The 22,441-nt window shown below is 42.0% G+C and overlaps 2 protein-coding genes and 1 non-coding gene across 9 annotated transcripts in view; all 3 read right to left on the bottom strand.

Moving 5' to 3' along the window:
• Positions 1 to 19,216, bottom strand: part of LOC138103712 (putative RNA-binding protein Luc7-like 2) — a 32,425-nt gene extending 13,209 nt beyond the window's left edge. Inside the window, exons 1-3 of one of the 5 annotated variants that reach the window (XM_069002249.1) lie at positions 18,966 to 19,216; positions 18,753 to 18,873; positions 6,058 to 6,152 (exon numbers count right to left, since the gene is read on the bottom strand). In XM_069002249.1, the coding sequence (XP_068858350.1) occupies positions 6,058 to 6,152; positions 18,753 to 18,873; positions 18,966 to 19,094 (345 nt within the window). In that variant the 5' untranslated portion in view covers positions 19,095 to 19,216. Of the gene's footprint in view, positions 1 to 6,057; positions 6,153 to 6,583; positions 6,679 to 7,842; positions 7,914 to 15,934; positions 16,293 to 18,752; positions 18,874 to 18,965 lie in introns of those variants that run through there. The other 4 variants (XM_069002238.1, XM_069002232.1, XM_069002217.1 and 1 more) reach the window with 4 other exon arrangements.
• Positions 19,217 to 19,567: 351 nt separating this feature from the next.
• TRNAR-CCU (transfer RNA arginine (anticodon CCU)) lies at positions 19,568 to 19,640 on the bottom strand. Its single transcript has one exon. It is a non-coding gene; the product is annotated as a tRNA-Arg (tRNA).
• Positions 19,641 to 20,042: 402 nt separating this feature from the next.
• Positions 20,043 to 22,441, bottom strand: part of UBN2 (ubinuclein 2) — a 52,332-nt gene continuing 49,933 nt past the window's right edge. The window contains exons 18-19 of one of the 3 annotated variants that reach the window (XR_011147806.1): positions 20,595 to 21,254; positions 20,043 to 20,449 (exon numbers count right to left, since the gene is read on the bottom strand). The gene's annotated coding sequence lies outside the window, so the exon portion shown is untranslated. Of the gene's footprint in view, positions 21,255 to 22,441 lie in introns of all 3 variants that reach the window. The other 2 variants (XR_011147803.1, XR_011147796.1) reach the window with 2 other exon arrangements.

Here is a 22,441-nt window from a genome sequence, read left to right as displayed (position 1 = left end):
AAGATTGTTAAGAGGGAGACCCACATTCAGGCACTGAGTTAATGGAAAGCTTAAAAATAACAAGCTTACACTCTTTTTCACTGTCAATACACTGACTTTCAGACAGACTTACACTACTTGAAAGGGATTTACAGAGGAGTTCAGATGAACAGCACAAAGAAAGGTGAAAATATCCAAGTCCCCAAGCTAGATTAACCAAACTTCATTGAGCAAGCTAAGCCATGCTTTGGGTCTTTTTGCAGTTTTCTGCACTTTACTAAGATTAAAACCTGAAGAAAAGCCTATATATTTGGAGACTCTTTCCTGCAAATGAAAGTTATTGCTGAAGATTAGTCTAGGTAACCACATACAAGGCAGGATATCAGGAGTCCTTTTGTTATTGCTGAATTCTGCTTAAGAAACTAGTGCCTTCTACTACTTGCTGACTATTTTCTGGAAAAAAAAATATTTCTCACTGTTAGGCAATTAAAGCTGCTTGATTTCCCAGAGCTGAGGTTTAAAAAACTTCATATGGAAAAGATTTAGTAACCATTTTTGTCATCCCATCCCAAAGACAGAATGCCTTTGGTATAATAAAGAAATAGGGATTACACACAATTAGTTTGCATAGCACTGCTTCAATCAAATCAGGTACAAAAAAAAAAATTATCACATGAGTTAAGTAAGGGTTGACAAGAAGAGCTGGCCAAGGATCTTGCAATAGAGAATCTGTAGAGTTTATGTGCAAAATAAATGTGCACTCTAAGTAGCTGACAAATAACTGAATTGGAAACTAAACCCTGATGTGATGCTGTTTCTGAAACATGAAATTAAGGTGGGGTTCCCCCCCACCCCCACAGAAAGAGCACAGAAAAGCGAAAGGTACTTAAAACAGAAAGGGCTGATGTGGAGCCAAGTGTGACACAGTAGCACAAACTATCAAATGCTTCTAAAAACAGCAGATATCTTTGATAGGTTTTTGAAAGAAGATACTCTGGGCAGTGTTGATGTAGCTATTTTGTTTTAGATATAAAGATACCAAAGCAGTTCACATTCAGCAAGAGGAGAATTGTTTGTTTGTTTAGAAAGATCTGACATTGCTAAAAATTTATACTGAAGGAACCACATCTCTTCTTTTACCAAACTGTCAAGGCACTACTAGGGTTTGTATGAGAACACTTACTACTGATAAAAAGAAGCTGAAGATAGACTCTTTGCTGAGATCTCCCTTATCCTGGAACTCATTCTTCAGCTGCACTACCAGTTTTGTTTTGAACAGATTTCTAGACTTGTGATAAAGTTCATCCTTTCTTGTAGGCAACATGTATTTAGAAGGGGATTTAAGTCCTCTGACTTCACTAATAGTTAACTTTTGTAGGACTTCACTAGCAGGAAAGAAATGCTGAGCAAAAAAGATGCAGAAATTATTAAACTGAAGACCTTAGTAATCACTGAATTCCAGGTATCTGCTGAAGTATAATACTTTTTAAAAGACATTTCTCTATGTAACCATAGTTTCACTTCTCAAGACTTCAACATCTTAGATCTTCACTACCAAAATTAGCAGTGGTCTTTCTTCTTATTAAATGAGATATTTCAGTGTTTACACAGTATTTGTTTTTGTAGCCTGACTATAAAATATACTAACACTGAAGTTGATAACCATTCAGAAAGTAACAACTCCCCTCTTCACTACAATAAATTAAACCCATTAAAATGGAATGTCGTACAATCACTTCACCTTCCTGGTGCTGGTCACAGAAATTAAAAATACATTTCAAGAGACTGACATGATCACTTGAGAGGACAACAGTGCACTGTACAATTCATCACCAGTGGGCTGAAGGCTACAAACTGAGGTAGCTTATGCAAGCGTAACTTAATTTGATTTGCTAAGCTGAAGCAGTTCACGTGATCAAATCAGCCCTGAACTGAAAAGCTGATACCCTCAGACACAATGCCTTCTAACAGCTTCTAATGCTTTTTCTAGAAGTTTTTTTTATGCTTTTTCAGCATAAAATCAGTCACACCCCAAAACACAAGTTTTAAGCATGCAAATAGTTCCAGAGCCAATGGGACTACCGGTAAATAAATTGACTACAGATTAAAACTCTTTACTAACACCTATCTGCACATGGACTATCCGAACTTCTCTTCCACAGTATACAGACAGTACATTCAGTGAGCCTAAACAGATTCAGCCCACCTTGAGAGGGATACCCAGGTAAACTGCATCTTTTTCTAGGCTCCACTGCTTAAGATATCTTCTGACTTCAGTGGAAGCTTCAACACCTAGCTCCTCGTCTGAAATCTAAATTTAGATGTCTTAATCTGGAGCTGAATTCCACTCCTAATAAGCTTAAAGTTAATAATGTATTCAAGTATATTGCTAAACCAAGGTCTTGATTAACATGGTTTTAGTCAGCAAGAGTCCTGAACAGCTGCATGCAATAAATTTAGGAGCATCTAAAGATATGCTTAACTGCAGGGTGAGCCAACAGAGCATACTTTGAGGTCTGTATAAATAAAATGCAAGAAGTAATTTTTCTCAACAAATACACATAAACACAAAGCTAATTCACTGAGCAGATAGGAGTTTCTCAACCATCGTTTGCAAGACCACATACAGTATTTGCGAACCTTTTTTCATCGGGAAGCACAATCAAGCTGATAAGAGAGCCAGATCGATGCAGAAGCGTTGGGATTTTCCAAGACAGCTACTGGGTTACTACAACTATTCAGGACATTGGTACTTAATAATAGCCTTATTAAAGGTATTAGTTTTAAATCTTCCCACCTTGTCATTTTCATTAGTACTCTGATATTCACTCAGAAACATACAAATGTAGAAAAAACACACAAATCTTGTAAAACCCGCAGAAGACAGCACAGACCTCAGTTACATCAGAGAACATTGCTTGACAGGTTCATACCATTATGGGGGAGTCATCTGACTCCTACATATGCAGCTTCAGTCCCAATCTCATATTAAGGATCAACAAACATTTTTGTAAAGAAAAAAACCACTCACAACCAAAAACTCACCCCAAACCAAAACAACCAAAAACCCCGTAAGTCTTATCATCAGCAAGGATTAAGGGTAAAATTAACAGTGTTAACCCTGTATGGCACCAAAAAAAAAAAAAAGAAAAAGAAGCTAGCTTTAAGTAGGCAAATTATTCAGTGTCTCATGAGCCAGGGTTTACAAAGACTTACTAATTTCTCATTATAAAATTTTCAGCTCAAAATGAATGAGCAAACTCTTAAACCACTGACTTATGTGTGTGAACTGGTGTCCAAGTGATCATTATGAAAAAGCAGAGCACCAAAACATGAAAAAGTGATAGTTAAAAATAAAAATAGCTTTGGTGAGAGGCATTGTCAAAAGCAAGTTCTAAACACACACTGTCCTACAACCTTGAATACAACTTCTGTGATCTTACCAATTAGTTTACTATGTGCCTCACACAAACTTCATTTCAGAACTTCAGAACACATTTCACATAAAAAGATAATCACAGAGCACTATAGATTTGGAATTTAATAAAACTGAAAGAGGATGCTAACAGTTTTATCTTTGTTTGCATTTTTGCTGTTGAGACTCAGTATTCTATATATGGTTTCCACATAGCCCATTATTCCCACTGCCCTTAGAAGAAGGCCACAAAAAATCCAAACTAATACTCTACCTATCTCCTCCCAGAATGCAACACAACATCACCTCCACCAGGCAGAGACACTTCTGACTGGGTGACTTGAAATTGCCAAGTCTACAAACCCAGAAACTTAGTAGCACAAAAACATATCCATAACTAAAATCCCTAATCAAAAAGTATACATGCACTACCTTTACCAATACATACTGCATCCTGAGGAACATGGCTTTTTATTGTTAAGGGAAATCAAAGCCTTTGCAGAGTTTTGGGAATTTGGCCATTAAGGGAAAAGAACACACTAAAATAACAGGGCCTACTCATATGAGTCACTTTGTTTGTCTTGTGTTATCTGTGAATGTCCTCCTTGACTGCTTTTGAAAGAGTGGGTGGACTAGAAAGATACAGAAGTCTCCATTTTGCAAACAGGAACAGTAATGTGCAGCACCTAGAAATTGCAGATCATCTTGTGACACACAAAAAAATGGCAATTCACGTCCAGTATTTTACTGATAATCTAGTCAATGTAGAGACTTAACCTCATAAATTATCCCCAGAGAAACTACTCTTTCAGGAGCATTCAGGAACTTGAATTAAAAAAAACTCACTCAACTTTTGTTACCTATAGCTCTTGAATGTGAAGATGCATCAAAATCTTCCTATCAAAACTCTGGAGAAAACTTCACAGTTATTTTCTAAGTCAGTGACAAACTGTTCAGTAAGACTCCATGTTTCTTGCCCTTTTAAAAACTGCTGTTAAGAGAGAAGGTCCATTCCTGCAGATCTATGACCAGGTAAACAGCAGAACATCACAAGCTCCAGGTAAAGCCTGTCTCTTTTGAGTCCCCTTTCTACTACTCCCACTAAAAGGATTAAACCAGTCATTGTTTTTCTGGACCCAGATTTACATTGTCGAACACATTTTCTGGCAGGATGACTAATAGCACGAGGAAGGAAAAGATTAATATCCTCTAAAGAAGCAGTTTTGTTTAGTATTCCAGGAGCCGCAGCAGAATCTGGTATGAGGCTGATGAGAACTTCCAGTGAGGATTTAAACTGTGCCAGCTGCCCCAGCCTACACGACTGACCTGCAATGTAAGAGGCGCTACTGCACGACACCTATGACTTTCATAGTTCTACAGATAAACATTTCTTCCTTGCAGCTGTTCTAGAAATCTTTGCTTACAGAAATTGGACCACAATGAAAAGCTGTCAAACGAATCTTTGACAAGTCTCTTCTTGTGGATTATGACCAATGCCTTTGTATGTTTTTATAGCATACTGGTACGTCCCAAATCTCCCCCAAGCAGGAGTTATTTTGCTCACTACACAACCAAAACACCACCCAACACAACAGATGGGTGAAAAGAAACACATTGTTCTCCCTTTTCCCCCATTTTTTTTTGGACAGTAATGCACAAACTAGTTCAAAATAAAACTATATACACATTGATACACAATACCACTTCAAATAATCCTTCAGACACATTTCCCAGTACTCATTTTCCCCAGTGCCAAAGGGTAGTGCCAACATAAGTGAAAAAAGCTACCCTAGCAGCATTAAGAACAGTAGGCATGTGGGACTCCCTTCTATCATCATACTCCGTCTCTCTACTATTAATTATTCTAACATCATCAAACATTCAGTTAAATAATCAATGAAACATTACTTACCTGCCTTTCATAAAAAATAAGCTACCTTAAACATGGACTACAAGGCAAAGTACAAGCACACCGACAAAGCTATTGGCATGTGTCAAAACCCCTTGTTTCCTATGCTCAGGTAGTGGAATTTCTACTACAGAGTACACAAAAGTCCAAGTCAAACAAGTTACTAATATGTCATAAATGGAGATTTAAAAATTGCTTTAGAATTTATGACAATGGCACAGTAACTGGATATTGTACAGTAAGTGTCAACTATGATATTAAACTTATCTCAACTTTTAGAAATGTAATTATTTGAACTTTCAATTATTTTCATTAAAATATTTCTGAAGAAAGAAAAATCTCTATACTCCTCTATACAAATATATCCGTGGAATACTTTCCCCCTACAACATAAATTTTTAAGAAAGTAACTTCATAACTTATGCATACAATACATTTTATTTCCTTCTATTTCTTGCAACTATACCACTTTAAGGCCACTTTGCTATAGTGCAATTCATGTAAGTAGCATTATTTGGCTTTTCATGTTATAGTAAACAATAAGATTTAAGTAATAATTAGCATATAGAACAGAAGAATTCTAAAAATTAACTTTAGAACCCATAAATTAGTCGTCTATGAAAGTTCCTCTGAACTACCAGAGAGTGTTAGATAGTCACTGAAAACCATGAAATTAAAGGAGATACTACAAAGAACAAATACAATTCAATTTCTCCACTCTTATCTAAATAAAACATGAGATTTAGCTACATACAGTTCCAGACAGCACATCATGAGGGCAGCAGTTGAGAAGGTGGCTCTTGCACACTCTGTCATCACTGAATTTGATTCTCTGACGGGTCGTGTCACCTGCAGTACAGAAATCAGCACATTCCAGGTCAGAAATCTGAGGCAGTCAAGACACATTCTGCAGGTTACATGCAAAGCGTTAACAGTGCCCTGTCACATAGTGAAGGTCTACGGAAACTAGAACTTAAAACACTCTATGCTTCTTTGCCAAGTAACACCAAAACCACAAATGTGTGTTTTAATGCTCTATAATGCTATTTAAAAATCCTCTCACACTTCCCCTTCAAAAATGCAGCAGGAAAAGTGCTTGAAACCAGAAAGTCAGTATTAGCTCAAAAACACTTTGATACAATAGCATTTGTTAAATGAGCTTTATAATGCTCTGTTCAGACTTTGCATGAAATAGTGATGTATTTCTATGCAAGGATTAGCATATAAAAGCAGCCTCATAAACACAAAATGATATACATTGAGTCTTCACCAAATCCCACCTGATACTCATTTTATGACTTTGCTCTTGGATGCAATGCACCCTTTAAAATCTGATGGGTAGCATAAAGAGTTGGCAGAAGAATGAAAAACAAACCTGAAAAAAAAGATCAGTCAAACACAAGGGCATAGCCTATATGCAAAATATTTTAGAGGTGTTTGCGTATCTCCACATGATAAACCTTTTCTCTTTTCTCTTCTACATGCTGTTTGTTGGACTGGAACATCTTAATTATTATCTTCATTGTGGCAGGTTGCAGCTCCTGCATCAGCAGAAGCATCAACCTGCCCAGACACTGAGGTCCAATTGCAAGGTTAAATAACCCCTTCTTGGAGCAAGACCTGAAGTCTTCAGAACAAAATAACCAGCTGGTACTCTGGGGATGAGGGCTGAACATGTTTCACTTTGAGTCACAACATAATTGTCACTATTTGAAATTCAGAAGAGAGATCACTGCAATGGCTCTCTTCTTGTTAAGACACAGGCATGATAAAACACCTTAATCTCTCTAAGGATGCAGCCTTTTTTTTTTTTTTAACATAATTTGATACAATCTCTTATCATTGAAAACCTACTGGTGAATTACTGAAGCAAGAAGGGCTGCTGGGAAAAAAAAATGAAATACAGTGAACTCAAGATAGCAGCCTCTTCCATTTCATCAAATATTTTAAAGAGTGTAGATACATTTCACAGTTAGTAAATTTTTTTTATGGCTTCATGATTTAAAACTCTAAATTTCTAGATTTGAATCTATTAAACAATTCAAGAAGCCATATTCATTACAGAGGTTAACGACAACAGAGAGGAATAAAAAACCCGTATCTTTTTAGTCAAGCCTTTCTTACTACTATGTAATCAGATTTTTAAATATCCGTTCTATGTATAGGATGCTAATATATAACATTTTCAGATGGGCCATGTTTCAGATTCTTAAGTAAACAAAAGTTTCCATAAACAACACATGCTTAATTTGCCTGCAGGATACAACAGTTAAAACCTGTAACCCACACACCAAAGAGCTTCAAAGCAGTTCAACAATAGGTTTTCTATAGGGCAACCTTACTGCTTAGTTATACTTACACTACTAAAAATTTAGAGTAATCCCTTTATAATCATGCCTGCTACTGCAGTAAAGAGTTTTGCTCTTCTTTTTTTTCTTTTTTTTTTTTCTTTTTAGGAGGTGGATCTTTATTTTTTTAAACACATAACTGCGCTTGTTCCACATTCATTAACACATCTGAAAAGTTATTGATAACTCACGGCTCGGCGAATGCGGGGCCTTTCTGACACTCCCTTGCAGATTGATGTAGGCAGGCAAAGATACATTGAACCTTTATAAATAAAACAAGGGGCCAGATTGTTCAGTTTGTATAGAATAATAGACTCTGCCAGCAATTTTAACACAGCATCTAGAAATACATGTTGACTGTAAAGATTCTTCTATATAAAGACACATCAACCAAATAAAGAAAAGTATTTAAAAAAAAACCCCACAGCTGATGGCCTAATAGCACTAACCTATCAGGAGTCAAGGAGTTATCAAAACCAGAAAATTGCTCAAAGACTCAGGTTCCTTAGGTAAAGTTGGCAAATAGTATTTTCACAGACATTACCTCACAACAGCTTTTTTCACATCTCTAATACAACTAGATACTGACACTACAGCTGAAATACAGTGTTTTTTCATCAAAGTGACGAGCATGATAATCATAATTACCAACCTGAGGTAACACCACATGGGGGGGGGGGGGGGGGAAGGTGGCAGAAACTGATCAACAACAGCCTCAAGAATACTTTACACATTTGTATTTTAAACCCTTATTCTTTCTGCACTTTTCCTTTATTCAAGCATTTTAAAAACCCTTACAAACAAGACTGGGGTATTTACCTTTTCTTTTCGACAAAAAGCAATTTCATACATTTGCATTTATTTTTAATCTATGCTGTTTCAGAAGGAAAAGTTTACCAAAAAGAAAAGGTGTCATATACCACATTCTAACAGTGATTGAGTTCTGTGTCCCTCTGGCAGCTCATTTGCAAGTCTGATAGCCTCAGAAGAAAATGCTTTTATTTCTCCATGAATTTAGTGAGCTCCAATATTCCTAAACAGTGCACACTTTTTGACAAAGACAGAAGATTTGTTCTGCTGCTGACCTACAAATGAATCATCCAGATTGGGTGATGGCCTGGGATCTACATGGGTTGCTGGGGGGAGGGCAGAATAAAATCTATGGATCCACTATGCACCTGACATTCCACCTACAGCAAAGGAGATTTATGCAGATGTCTTCTAAGAACTAAACCAACACAAACAGATGTGTTCTTAAGCCAAGGACTTTTGCAGTTCAGCAGGTAACCAAGATGCTACTTCTCCTTGTCAAATGGTACGGAAGTTGATACCTTCTTTGTATGGTCAAACAAACAAGTGAGTACTAAATTTAAATAATGAGTATCAAAAAAAGGCTTTATATATTCTGTAATAAGAAAGTAATGCACCAAGGACCCAAGCAGCTGCAGTCATCTAAGTTTTAGAAGTACTCTTAAACATTTATAAAGAGAACACTATCACTGATACTTCAGACCTTATTACAAATTCTATTTTAATAGGTAAATAATTAAATTAGCTCAAAATAGCAGTTTATTTAACCCTGCCTCTGAAGAATAGCAGAATATTCAACTACTTGATCTTCAACACTCATGCTCATTAAAGAAATTAATTTACCACGGCATTACAGGAGTCAACATCTATTACTGTAAGCCATCCCTGCGTTTCCAAATAGTTTTCCACTAAAACAAGAATCATATGGTTGATAAAATTTACATGGAGAAAATATGTATTCATTTTCTCTCAAGAAGTATCAGTTTTAGCTTTTCTTAAAGTACCTGTCCCAAACCACATTTCTCTAAGAGATTACTTTCCAGGTGAATGGAGAACTGCAACAGAACTGAAACCATTCAAGAAAAAAAGCAAAACATCGAGGAAATTTCTACACTTGCACATTTCATAACCTTTACAAGCATAAGGAAACTGAACACAAGAGACACAAATATTCAAGAGATTATGGCAGTAATGTAAACTGTCTAAAGGAACTTTTCTATTTTGTATAAAACATACTGACTACAAAATCAACATCAATATTCAAGACCAGTGCATATTGCTGATTAAGGAACATCCAGAGGTTAAGATCACAACGTGCACTTGTACTACACAATTCACTTTGAACTCCCAAGTCTAATCTATTAACAAGCCTCCACAATGTCATTCCTGTTCAGTACATTTTAATCACAAACCAGCAGAACTAACACTTATGCATCAACAATCCTCAGCATTGTAACATGCTTAAACAATGACTTCTTTGATCCAGCATCTCTTACTATTCTGATGTATCCTAATACACTACTGTCAACAATCCCAATGCACTGATGAGAACTACCCTTTATAATCCAACTGTAACCTCTCATCATAAACCAGTGGTGCAATCCATGCAAAGGAAACAAACATTTTCATTTTCACGCTGCTGACTTCCTGAATTAAGATACATCAACAAAAAATAGTTAACTTTCCACCCAAATTTTTGAAGCATGAGTCCCAACATGTTGGCAAGGGACTCTGAAAGCTTTATTCAAGAAGAGCTACTAACTGGGTGGAGTATGTGTTTAAAAACTGTATCAAATTCCACCGGCAAAGCAAGCCCTGTATAACCAGCATCCAACATTATTATTTAACTGAGGCTTATGCAGGCATTGCTGCAAAGTGAACGGGCAACTAATTCTGATACTCTTGTCACTATTGGACACGTCCTGATCCTAACATTTTTAGGATAATACTTATTTCTAAGCAGGACTGCTTCTGTTTTACACCACGACTGAAGTAACACTCATGAGTGCAGAATGTAATGAAACCATCCTTTAGCTAATGCATTACAAGTGGAACAAATACAGAAATGTTTTTCCTTGAGGTATGAATATGCCCATTTGCTTCTTCATAAATGTCATTTTGGACAGCGTCCCAAGTAGAGAATAATTCTGCAAGTCCTTCACTGTTCCCATCATTTTTAAGGTCTAAACGATCAGAACTTCCTAACAAAGCCATAAAATACAGACAATTCACAAAACACAGTCATTGCTCTTAAAACCTCCTGATCACTCCTGACTGACAAATAAAGCACATTTTCATGAAGTTCATGTGCTGTGACTACTTTCAGATTTCTGAGCCGATTTCAAGTCAACATCTTGGGGAGGTTTTGCAGAAATTCTCTGCCTTTATTGCTGATCTGTATTTGAAAGCAGAGCTCTCTCAACAACAATCTATCAAAGTTTAAACACATATACCACCTTCTATCTCCAAGTGTAAGGCAAAGTGGAAACCAAAATCTACCTACCCTGCAAATACCAACATCAACCCTCCACCCATTGTTAAGTACACAGAAATTCTTCAATAATCCCATACTAAAACAAAGAAATTTAAAAATGGGTTAGAGGTTCTAGATTGCAGCTCTGTTCCATATAAAATGTACCACCAAACACAGGATGATTAAAATAAGCACAGGAGTGTCACTTCAATTCCTCCCAAACAATGAGGACAGAAAAGTCACACATTACTAACCACTGCTAGGGATAACTGAAGCGTAACCCAGAAAAAACAGTTACAACATGAACCGATGCAAAAAGGGTATCATAAGCTTCAAAGCCAGAACAAGATGATCCACAAGAAGAAAAGTGTGTTTGCTAGTAACAGCTAAAGAACTGAGTTAAAGACTTCACACACAGCACCTCACCTCAAAAAGCTAGCAGGTGAAGCAAAAAGAGCTGCTGACTGGCACTTCATACATACAGGTTCTGTCTAAAGGCTCCACAGATTTTTCTGCTAGTCACACAGCACAGTTGTTTGTTAGGATGCTTGGGAGAACCTTTCCATGACCGAATGTAAGTCTCAGAAGCATGCACAAATTCACCTGTCTCTTAAGAGAATCTAATTAACTTTGCTTGATTTTTGTACTTCTAGACTGCAGTCTAATTTTGAAGTGGTAGCGATTATTTTAAAAACCCAAACCACCACCACATTTCTTTGCAACAGTCAAGTCTTAGCAGTTTCAAGACGCTGTGTGGCACCAGAGCCGTTAGGATCTGTTGTGTCTGCACTACTGTCACAAGTAATGATCCTGCTTCACCCTCTGCTTCCAACCAATTCCTCAGGCTGACTCCAGCACTCACTCCTGCAGCAAGGCAAGAGCACGTAACTGACCTGGCGGAAAATGGAACACTTAGGCAAGATAAGCTGGTTCAAGATAAAAATGGGATCTTTCCCATCAGTTCTTCTACAGAGAACTTGTCAACCTTTGCCCATTTCAACTATATTCTGGGGGAAAAAAAACAATCCTGGGGTTACTAGTATCAATTGTTAACATTTCAGTCAATTTGTAAATGACTCAATTTATAATTATGATATTATCTGTAAGGCTCACTCCCGTTTTCTAGAGAACAGGGATGGCAAAAGCAGGGTTTTTATGCATACTATTAAAAAAAAGTCTACTCAATTTTACAGTTGAAAAACAGTACTTTAAAAAATAAAGTCATACTTCTCTATGTGCTTGGTCCTAATACTCCTAAATGACAAGTTCCTGCAGCTCCGGTCAACAACAACCATGAACTAACCTTTTAACTATCAACATATGGAATAAAAACTCCTTAAGGTGAAGTGTTAACAGTAAAAAAACCCAAGCAAACAACAAAAAAACCATTCATATATAAGTACATAAGGTTAATATCTGGTTTTCAGCACTAGTTATTTCTCAATATTTGGAAAATCTATACTATATATCCAGTAATTTATATTTAAATCCTCTCTTGGTATGGCAGGTTATCAGTACTTGAAATGCCATTTAGAGAAGATTTTTTTCAGCCTGCAGTCATGACTATATTAAATAAGCCCAGCTTTTTACTAGCATCAAAATCAGTGGCACTTTTAATATATTTTTGATTTTGGCACAGTCCACATCCAATTCAGTTTTCCACTTGTCCAGAGAAGTATGCAAGAGAAGTTTAACCTATGTAATATGCAATGTATTTTTAAAAACTTACTTGCTTCTAAATAATAATTAATAAATAATTAATAAATGCTTTGTCCAGATGTATAAAAGAACCATTCCTGCCATTCACACGTTTAATTGTATTGACATCACCAACACAATTGTTTTTTAGATAACCCAGATCTATTCTGAGAACTGCGATTCACTGGCAGCTCCTCCGAAGCACCTGCCAGGTCCCTTCAGTTTCACTCTCTGTCAGGGATGTGTCACGCAAGCAAAGGCGGGCACGGAGCAGGGGGCACTGGGCCCGGCAGCTGCCAAGAGGCTGCCCAAGCCCCACATCCTGGCAGGTACCAGCCAGCAATGCCATGTGACTGCAAGTGCATCTATGCTGCTGCCAAAACTCAGCCAGGGGAGGAAGCAGGCTGCCAAAGAAGCCCGGAAGCTCTCACTTCTCCCTGCCCACAAGCACAGGGCCCTCTGGGAAAGGGTGCAGCCAGGGGCATGCCTGGAGCAGCACACCCATTTCTACATGGCCATATGTTGGGCAGCCCTGTTTGACATGAGGAGACTCCTCTCTAACACAGTTTATTTTTCATGAATATTCGTACAGCTTAGTGGGTATTTTCTGAATCACTGTGACCAATACGGAACTGTGCTTTCTAGGCATTCTCGGAACTTAACAGCAAATCCATAAAAACCCTTAACAACTACATCTTCCAGGCTTTTCCATTTTGGCCCTAGGGACACCAGCTATAATGAGCGTGCACATAGTTCCACAAATTACAGTCTACAGCTCATCTCCTAAAACCACGTTTGAGCATCTCATTGCAGAATTTTCAAAATAATTTTCAGAACATGTTCATATTTTCTACAAATGATACCATAATCTAAAAGGGGAAAAAAACCAAACCAAAAAACCCCCTACATACATATATTCAGGGACAGCCACTGGTTTTAAATTCACCTCGGAGTTTTTTCTACTCCCACTGAAGAGATTAAATGAGATTAAATGTTAGATCTACCTTTTCTACAATAGGTAAGATTTTTAAGCTTTCATATTTTAGGCTTCTCAAAAAAAAAACAAAAAACCAAAAAAAACCAAACAAACAAAAAAAAACAAACCAAAAACACCTGAACAAGACAAAAAACCTGCCAGACTATGTAAAGTATAAAATTAAAGAGCACTTTGGTAATTTTGATCAATATAAAACAAAAACATCACCCGAGAGTATTTTTTCAGAAACTCTATTGCGTTTTAAACTCTACTGCATTGCCAGGCAGAGCAAAATCAAAGGCAATGGGGACAAGTGGTGAAATTAGAGCTATGATCTACCAAGAAATTAAAAAACTGGCACTCTCTAAAGAAAAGCTGCAATTTGCATCGTAACAGAAATAGAGTATTTGTCAAAGCTAATAGGAATATAAAAAAACCTAATGACCCCAAACCCCACTATTCTCAAGGTTAGCAATATTTCAATGACCTTGAGCCTAGCCTTGGATTTATTAAATACCAGCTTTGCAAAAAAGGGTTAATTTTCAATCCCTGTGTACAATTCAGTTTAAATAATGCTCCACTGGACTTTTTATTTTCTTTAAAACTGTAATGGTGTTACACTGAGATCATCAATCCAATAATGGAAGCCAGTTTTACAAACAGTCTTTTCTCCTTATCCTTCCCTATTCCACCCATTTTTTTTAAACGCTTCCTTTCTAGCCAGTTAGTTTCTGAACAGTTCAGCACATGTGGTTTAGGAATTACAGGGTGAGTGGGAGGAGGAGAAATACAGTTATCAATACAATAACTGCTTTCTTACAAAGTCAGAGAAAATATAGTCTGAAACAGCTTTTCCTGGTTTAGATTTTAGTCACTTAACATTTCTGGGCAGCTGTCTCAAGTAAATCACACCCTTCTCCCACCATTCAACAGAAAATACCTTCAGAAATCGAAACAGCTCCTCCACCCCCTTTAAACCTTCTATGTAGTCTTAGGGTAGCACTAAGACAGTGATCTAGGTGCCAACACTGGTTAAGACTTGAGTTTCGTAAGCACAATGTTACTTTGCCAAGCACTTAAGACATGAGCAGCCACAACAGGAAGTATCGGAAAATCTTCTGGAGCAAGACAAAGGCACCCTAAATTAGATCTTGCATGATGACAACTCACTAAACAGCCTTACTCTGGAAGACAGTCTTTGCAGAACAGTAATTCAGAACTCAGCAGAAAGCATTCACGATGCAAGGAGTATGCGTAAACCAGTTACATTTATTCGAAATTTTAGATTATACTAAAAAAAGCTGTCATATTACATTAGCCCAATACCAAGAGATGATCAGGACAGACAAGGTTTATCCCACTTCTCACATCCTACTCGGTGCATGGGGAAAACAGGTAACCATTAATTCAACACAAAGCTTCAACAAACGTAACACGTCTGCAAGAGTAAGTACAGACTGAGCACGACATGCAGAACATGTAAATTATCTCTAATTGCTGCCTACCCTCGGGTGCAGTATTCTCTTGTTTGTAAGTTAAGGACTGCACAGCATAACTGGAACTGCTCTTTTCCAGCAGCTCCCCAACTACCTGGATTTATGGGCGAGTGCCGGTTCAAAGTTTCAAGCTGATCGCCATGCACCCCGACAAAAACTGCGAGCAGCTTTACACAGCAGTATTCTTCATTTTGTGATCGCAGAGCGATCTGAAACCTGACCGTACATCTAGTATCTCCCTCCGGGTATTACTGCCTCCAGATGTTAAGCTTTTACTTGGCTCTTTAGGGCTTGTTTTTAAAAGGGTTTGTCCACTTGGTTCAACCCCACACTGCCTTTTAGAGAGCAACAGACATACCCTCCTGCTGACTGACACGATGGTTTGGGCCAGAATTTAGACAAACCTGTAACAACTCAAAAACCCACTCTGCTCTACTAAAGGGGCTGTTAGCTTGGGGGGATTTTTTGGTTCGCTGTGTCCTCCCCCCGATGATGAGAATCTCGCAAGCTCGTGTCTCTGCGCTGACCGCGCGGGAAGGCGGTGCGCCGCGGACCACGCCAGGAGCGGATTTCCAATAGCAGCAGGGCCGCCAGCAGGGCCGCCCGGACAGCGGCCGGCGCCGGCAGCTCCGCGGGGGAGGAGGTGCTCGGCTCCCCCCACCCCGCCGGTGACGACCCCGGTAGCCCCGCCCCGCGGGGGTGCGGGGAACGGGTCCCGGACCTGCCAATCACGGCGAACACCGCCCGGCCCGCCCGGTACCGCCGTGACCTCCGGGGCTGCGGCGGCTCCGCCCCCTCCCCCCGCCCCTTCACGGCCGGGGGGCACTTACCGTCCCGGGACGTGCCCATGAGCTGGTCCAGCATGGCGCGCATCTGGGCCTGCGCCGACATCTTGAGCGCGGGGGGGCCCGGCGAAGCCCGGCCGAGTCACGCCGACAGCGGCCTACAAGGCCCGAGGCGCGGCGGGCGCTCGGCCCTGCCCCTCGCGTCACGGGCGGGCCCGGGCGGGGCCGCTCCCCCGCCGCCGCGGGGGGAGGGAGGGAGCAGGCGCTGCCCCCGCCTGGCTTTCCCGGTGGGAAGCGGAGCGGGGAACTCGCCTCGCGCCGGACCGGGTGCCGCCGCCTCGCGCCCCCACACGCTCCCCTCCTCCCGCTCCCTCCCGCGCCCGCCACGCGCGCGCGCCGGCGGGAACGGAAACCCGCGCGCACGCGCCCTGCGCCCCTTCGTCCGCTCCTCGACGTCAGCGCGGATGGGCCTCGGCGCTCGCCTATTGGCCACGGCCCGCGCTGCTCGGCCAGTGACGCACCGCGCGGCGAGGCTCCTGATTGGACCGTCGGACTGGGCCCTTGGGGCGCGCTGATTGGCCAGGAGGGCCCACGTGGCCAATGTGACGTCACGGTATCCGGGTCAGCGGCGGCCCCGGGCGGGGTTGCGGTCTCGGGCCGCCGCGGGAGCGGAGCTTAAGGACGGTTCCTTTCGGGAGCCAATTCCCTCTTGGACTGGTGTGCAGCACCACTGCAATGGCCCGCGCTTCTCTCAAGTGCCGGGTGCAGTCGTGGTGAGAAAATTTACTGTAATGCCCCGCCTGCTGGAGAACCACCCTTGAAACTGAGGCTACCGCCATGTGCGGCTGATACTTCAATTTACAGGGCGCCAAGATCCATTTTAAAAAAAATGTTTTCATGAATTTTACCCATTCTAACGCCTACATTTTGTGACTCACCCTTTGTCAACCATCGTGTTGCCATCTAGTGCCCAAAATCCGTCATAAAGATCAATTCTAATCGTCCACAGGCGTTGTCGTGTTCAAGGTTAGCTCCATAGGAGTGAAAAAAGGCAACACAAAGCCTCCCCTAACATTAACCCCCCCACCCCAATTATCGGTATTTCAGAAGGACTTGCAGAGAAGATGCTCTTCTGTAGCACGTTCAGGAAAGATTCTTTACCCAGTGCCCCTCAGCTAATTAAGAGTATGTCCTGGCTTTGCTGCTTCTTTAAAATCTAAATTTACTTTTGTTAGTCATTACTTTGGGTTGAAAGTGAAGTAAATGGAAGAGACCCCAACACTTGTTAGAATACTCTATTTAGTACCTTATTACGCTTAGGGGAAATTGAGAAATTTTAGCTACTATGTATACCCACAGCATACACACTTTATCTCCTTCTACTCTTTAAAGAGCATCCATGTCTGGCCAAATGATCACGTGTTTTTTTTTTTTAATTTCCCTCTGTCAAGCAATATACTCTGGACTGTGGGACTTTGGATGGAGCAAACCTTTAGTCTGTCTGGAAAGTGAACTGTAGAATGCAGCAGTTTGCATTAAATAACCCAAACCAACCCGTATGTCACAGCCATTCTCAGGGTGTGGTGACATCGCACCACTTTGATCTACTGAGCTGAGAATAGGTTGGTACTCTCCCACCTGTTACACCAACGCTTTTCAGAAAAACCACCGTTTAGCTAGTGAGACACTGTTAAGACTTGCAAACTGGAATTTTGGTCAACAGAACCCTAAAACTTGTAGTTCACATCTCCTTACCTTACCTAAGCAGCCAAGATCTCCCCAGTTTTAAGGATCCGTTGTGCCTATGCACTATACTGTGGGATTAAACCACCCCCAAGTTCTATATACAGGGGAAGGAAGAAGCAGACTTAGACGAACTAATTCTATTTGCAATGTTTTTCTGACAGAACACTTTGTTTTCCCCAACAGTAGAAAAACCCCAACAAACACAATCTTTTGTTAGAGTTGCTTCAAGCTCCTCCCCAGGTAAACCTCACGTTTTTAGCCATTCTTGTTATAGATTTCTTACATATCTTGCATACAATTCAACACTCTTCTGAGAACAGCAGCAACTCAAGACATTCTTTCATAAAAGGAAACTCGCCGTTTCAGATTTGAGATGAGCGAGAAAACGCAGTGCCATTTGTGTACCTCATGTGACTGGCAGTAGTCAGCTCCCTTCAGCTTTTCTGAGATTCAGTGTATGAGGGCAGCACAGGAAGCTGGCAGTCGCAGAATCGACTTCTCAGAGACACCGAGAAACATGTAACTCATTAAGAATTCATCTCTCTGAATTGCTACTGCTAGCTCACCACCATGGAAAAACCCTAAAAAATCTTTACGATGGAAGAGGTTTGTGCTACTGCAGTGCTCACCAGAATCCACAGATGCTCCACAGAAGAGGTCTTTGTTCTTGGAAGAGTAGGAAATTCCACACAGAATATAGCTGGAAAATGCTTCGGTGAACACTAGACAAATTCTCTCACCTACTGCTTTTGAATCACGTGGGGGAACCACGAACCCCTCCAATCCCTTGGACAAGGAGTTCAGGCTGACATGTTTCTCCACTACAACCAACCTCTCAACCCGTGGAGGGTGCCAGTCACAACACACATTGAGAAGGACGGGATGGGCGTCTGGGAAGCCTGATAAAGGGAGAGGGGGTTTCCAGTTATGGCTTTCACACCATAACCTGAAACTGACAAAAGTCACCTGTTAGAGAACTCAGCCTATTCCAGTAGCTCTAGGATATTTATTGAGGAATAAACATTGAACACAGCAGTCCCGTCTCAGCCCTTCCCTCCCGGCTGCTGAGGCAGTCTGAAGCCCACCAGTCCGGCGACCTCCTGGGGCGAGCGCTCGCCCTTGCCGTGGTACTCGCGGTGCAGGGCCTCGTGTTCCCGGACGCTGCGAAGCAGGCACAGGTAGGTGGCGGCCTGGAAGTGCAGCTCCTGCTGGGCCCGGCACAGCTTCTCGCTGGTCACCTGCGGGGAGCGGCGGTCAGGGCGGCCCCGAGGCCTCGCCGAGCCCCGGGGGCTGCCCGGGCAGGGATGAGTAAGGGAAACCCGCGGGGTACCCGGTGCGCGCGGAAGGCCGCGACCACGTGGCGATAGGCGGGGCTGTCGCGATAGGAGCGGCCGGCGGCGTGGCGGAGCTCGCGCAGGAGCGCGCGCAGGGTGCGCAGCGGGGCTCCCAGCGCCGCCATCTTCCGACCCGCGCGCGGACGCGCCCGCCAAGCGAGCGCCGCCGCCGGGCCTCGCCCCCGGGCCCCGGCAGTGCGGGCAGTCGAGCGCCGAGTGAACGATCGCCTCCTCCTCCTCTGTGCCGCCCTCCCCCGCCACTGCAATTGGCGCAGGTCAAGTGCCGGAGGTCGAGCGGCGGGGCCGCGGCGTGCCCGCCCCACGCCTCGCCCTGGGCCCCCCGCCCCGCCGCCCGCCCGTGGTAACGGAGCGGGAGCCCTGGGAGCGTCCGAAAGGCGCATCAGACGGCGGGAAAACGAGTTGGGCCGCGGGCCCGTCCCCGCGGGTTTCTGGGGCCTCGGGTTTAAAAGGGGCTCCGGGTCTCGCTCGAGCCAGAAGGGGACGCCCCACAACGAGCCCAGGAGCCGCAGCCCCGAGGCAGCCGGCGGGGCTCACGGGAGTCCGGACAGGCGGCGCGGCGCCAGTGCAAAAAAGCACCCACCCCAGATGGGACTCGAACCCACAATCCCTGGCTTAGGAGGCCAATGCCTTATCCATTAGGCCACTGGGGCTGCCGCGTGAGGGAGATTTCCGTGTGCCTACTTATCTACTGTCCCGCCCCCTTTCCTTGTATGGCGCGCGTCGGAAGCCGGTGATTGGGCAGCACCGCCCCGCGCGGCTGCCGCGCGGCCCCCCGGGAGCCGGAGCCAGGCGGGAGCGCGGTGCTTCCATGGCGTTGTGAGGTGGCGCCGCGGAACAGCGCGGTAGGCACACAGGGAAACGCTCCTTCCACACCGAGCCTTTGGCGGTTTCAAAACGCTGGTCCTTGTACGGTGTTACCCTTGCGCGGGTGGTTGCCCTGCCTGAAGGATGCCCCCACCCCCAAACAAAAACCCGACAAAACCCGACGGGCCAACCCTTCAAGTGAAGCCTTTTGCCATTTTTATTTTTGTGAGAAATCACAGACACAGGGCTAATATGTACATTCCTCTTTATTTAATACAGCACAGACACGTGACACATAAAAAAAAGAAAAGTACACTCATGAAAAAGCCTGTCGCAGTCAGGGACAGGGAACAGCTACGCCGAATTGAGTAAGGCTCCTACTGCAGAACAGGGGTCTGCCGGCAAGGGTGGATCCCAGAGCAAAGTCTGCTGCCAAAAAAAGCTTGCGCTCCTTTCAGGAAAGTAGAAAAGGGCAAGCCCCTTCCGGAACAGGTGAAGGCAGCGTTACCTGCAAGGTTCGCAGGATACGAACCCTGTGACTGTGTTTGGATCAGAGCACTGATAAAATGAAATGCTCTCCAGTTATTCTCACAGAGGGCCAATAGTCCTGACCTCTGAAAGCATTGGACTGCTCAGGGATAGCAAACCTGAGTACCTGGAAGGAGTGAAAACATCAAGTAGTCACACAGAAGAGAGTTAAAATTAGCCTCCCTGACAGGGCTCTGCTAGCCACAACTGGGAATGTGCAGGGAACTAACCGGCTTCCCAACTAACAAAAGACTAACAGCCATTAAACTGACCAGAACAATATATGCATTTGGAACCGACACAGGCTTTTGAGGCAGCAGCTTCTTCCTTTTCCTGCTTCAGTTCAGGATGGAGATAAAGCAGGCACCAGTTCCTCTGGCAAAGAGCCTTACACACTTTTAAAAAATTAAAATACAAAAAAGGGAGACAGGTGTATTTACAAAATCCATGGCTGGTACAGTACATCATTTTTAAGACACACTAAATGCTACAATCTTTCAGGTCCTGAGATTATTACAAAAAAACCAAAAAAAACCAAAAAAACAAAACAACAAAAAACAAACAAAAAAAAAACAAAAAAAAAAACAAAAAAAAAAAAAAAAAAAAAAAACAAAAAAAAAAACCAAAAAAACCAAAACAAAAAAAACCCCAAAACCAAAAACAAACCCCAAAAACTCAAAACTTGTGTTCAGGTCCAGTTTCATAAGGAGAGAAGAAAGAAACCACACATTTAAAACACAGTATCCCTTGAAGTTATTGGAACACACCTCCCTAAAAAATCCAAATGAAAGTGGTGCTTACCACCCAAATGTAGCTGCATTTGGTTGTTCAGGCTTGTTGTCACAAGAGGGGAGCATTTCGCGGGGCAGTTTCTCTGGAAAGCTCATCAGATAAGCACAAGGCTGTTGGGATCCTCTCTCCATCGCTAAGCCCTATGATCCGGAATGCGCGAGTGTTAAAAGGAGGAAGGTGATCTTGTACAAATTCATGCTGGACTGGGTAAAGCATCACAGGAATCACCAACTCAAAGAGGTTTACCATCTCATAGTAACTGTGCACTCCTTTGTTTGAAGCCAAGGAATGCAAAGAATTCTAGCTGTGATTTAACATTTGTTAATAACAAAAAAACTCATCCAGCTTTTTGTTCTGACCTCCCCAGTGAAAGGTAGCAAAACAGTTTCTCAGCCCTTCATTGTCTGGGGAATCACAGAAAGTCAGATAGAATTAAACTGGCTATATCCCAACTTGCTAAAAAAAAAAAAAAAAAAAAAAAATATATATATATATATATATATATATATAAAGTGACACCAAACAAAGGATATGGAGGCCAAACTGCTGTTGAGGGGATGATCTCCACTGCCATTAGCTGTGCAGGGCACTCTTCTTCACTGACCCTCTTTTACCAGGCAGGCCTTTAGGGACTTGTACCCACACTGGTTTTTTTCCCCAATGAAGTATTCTGAACAGAGATTTTGTATCATCAGAAGTTATCATCACAGATGCCCTTGTATTATAAACACCTGACCCTAAGCTAGAGAATGGCAACTTTTTAACGATTACTCATGAAATGCTTCTAACCCTCAGTAAAAGACTACAAGAGACCAATCACGTAACAAGGATACTAGTTTAACTGCTAAAATATAGCACTGCTCAGTAGACTTTTTGGGGGTAAAAAGGCATAGATAATGTCTGTCTGTTTGTTTTTTTAACAGTAGTCCAAAAATAAAATTTCTCCATCTATTTCCAGTACAGATCTTGATAACTATGCAAGAACATGGTACTAATTGCTACATGATGGAATCACCGGCAATAAAACACATACTACAGTTCTCATCTCTGAGCTAAATTGTTATTTGTAGTTACATACAACAAGACTAAAAGACCAGTGAGAAATACCTGGGGATTGTGATTTAGTTTTTATTTAGCTGGTAACTCCCCTTGTTTAGAAGCAACTTCATTTCAGTGAGAAATTAATTTAATTAACAAAGAAACCTGGGATGTCTCACGGGTTTCTTCCCAAATCCAATCTGTACATTAAAAAACATGCTGCACCTTCTTAAACCAATTGTGAGAGCTGGATATTCTAAAAAACTCTCAGACTAAAACCTGTCACAAG

Source organism: Aphelocoma coerulescens, chromosome 1A (assembly GCF_041296385.1).
Source record: "Aphelocoma coerulescens isolate FSJ_1873_10779 chromosome 1A, UR_Acoe_1.0, whole genome shotgun sequence".
In the NCBI taxonomy this organism is placed as follows: Eukaryota; Metazoa; Chordata; class Aves; order Passeriformes; family Corvidae; genus Aphelocoma; species Aphelocoma coerulescens.
Note: the sequence above shows the minus strand (reverse complement) of the source record. Positions and strands in the feature narration are given on the sequence as shown.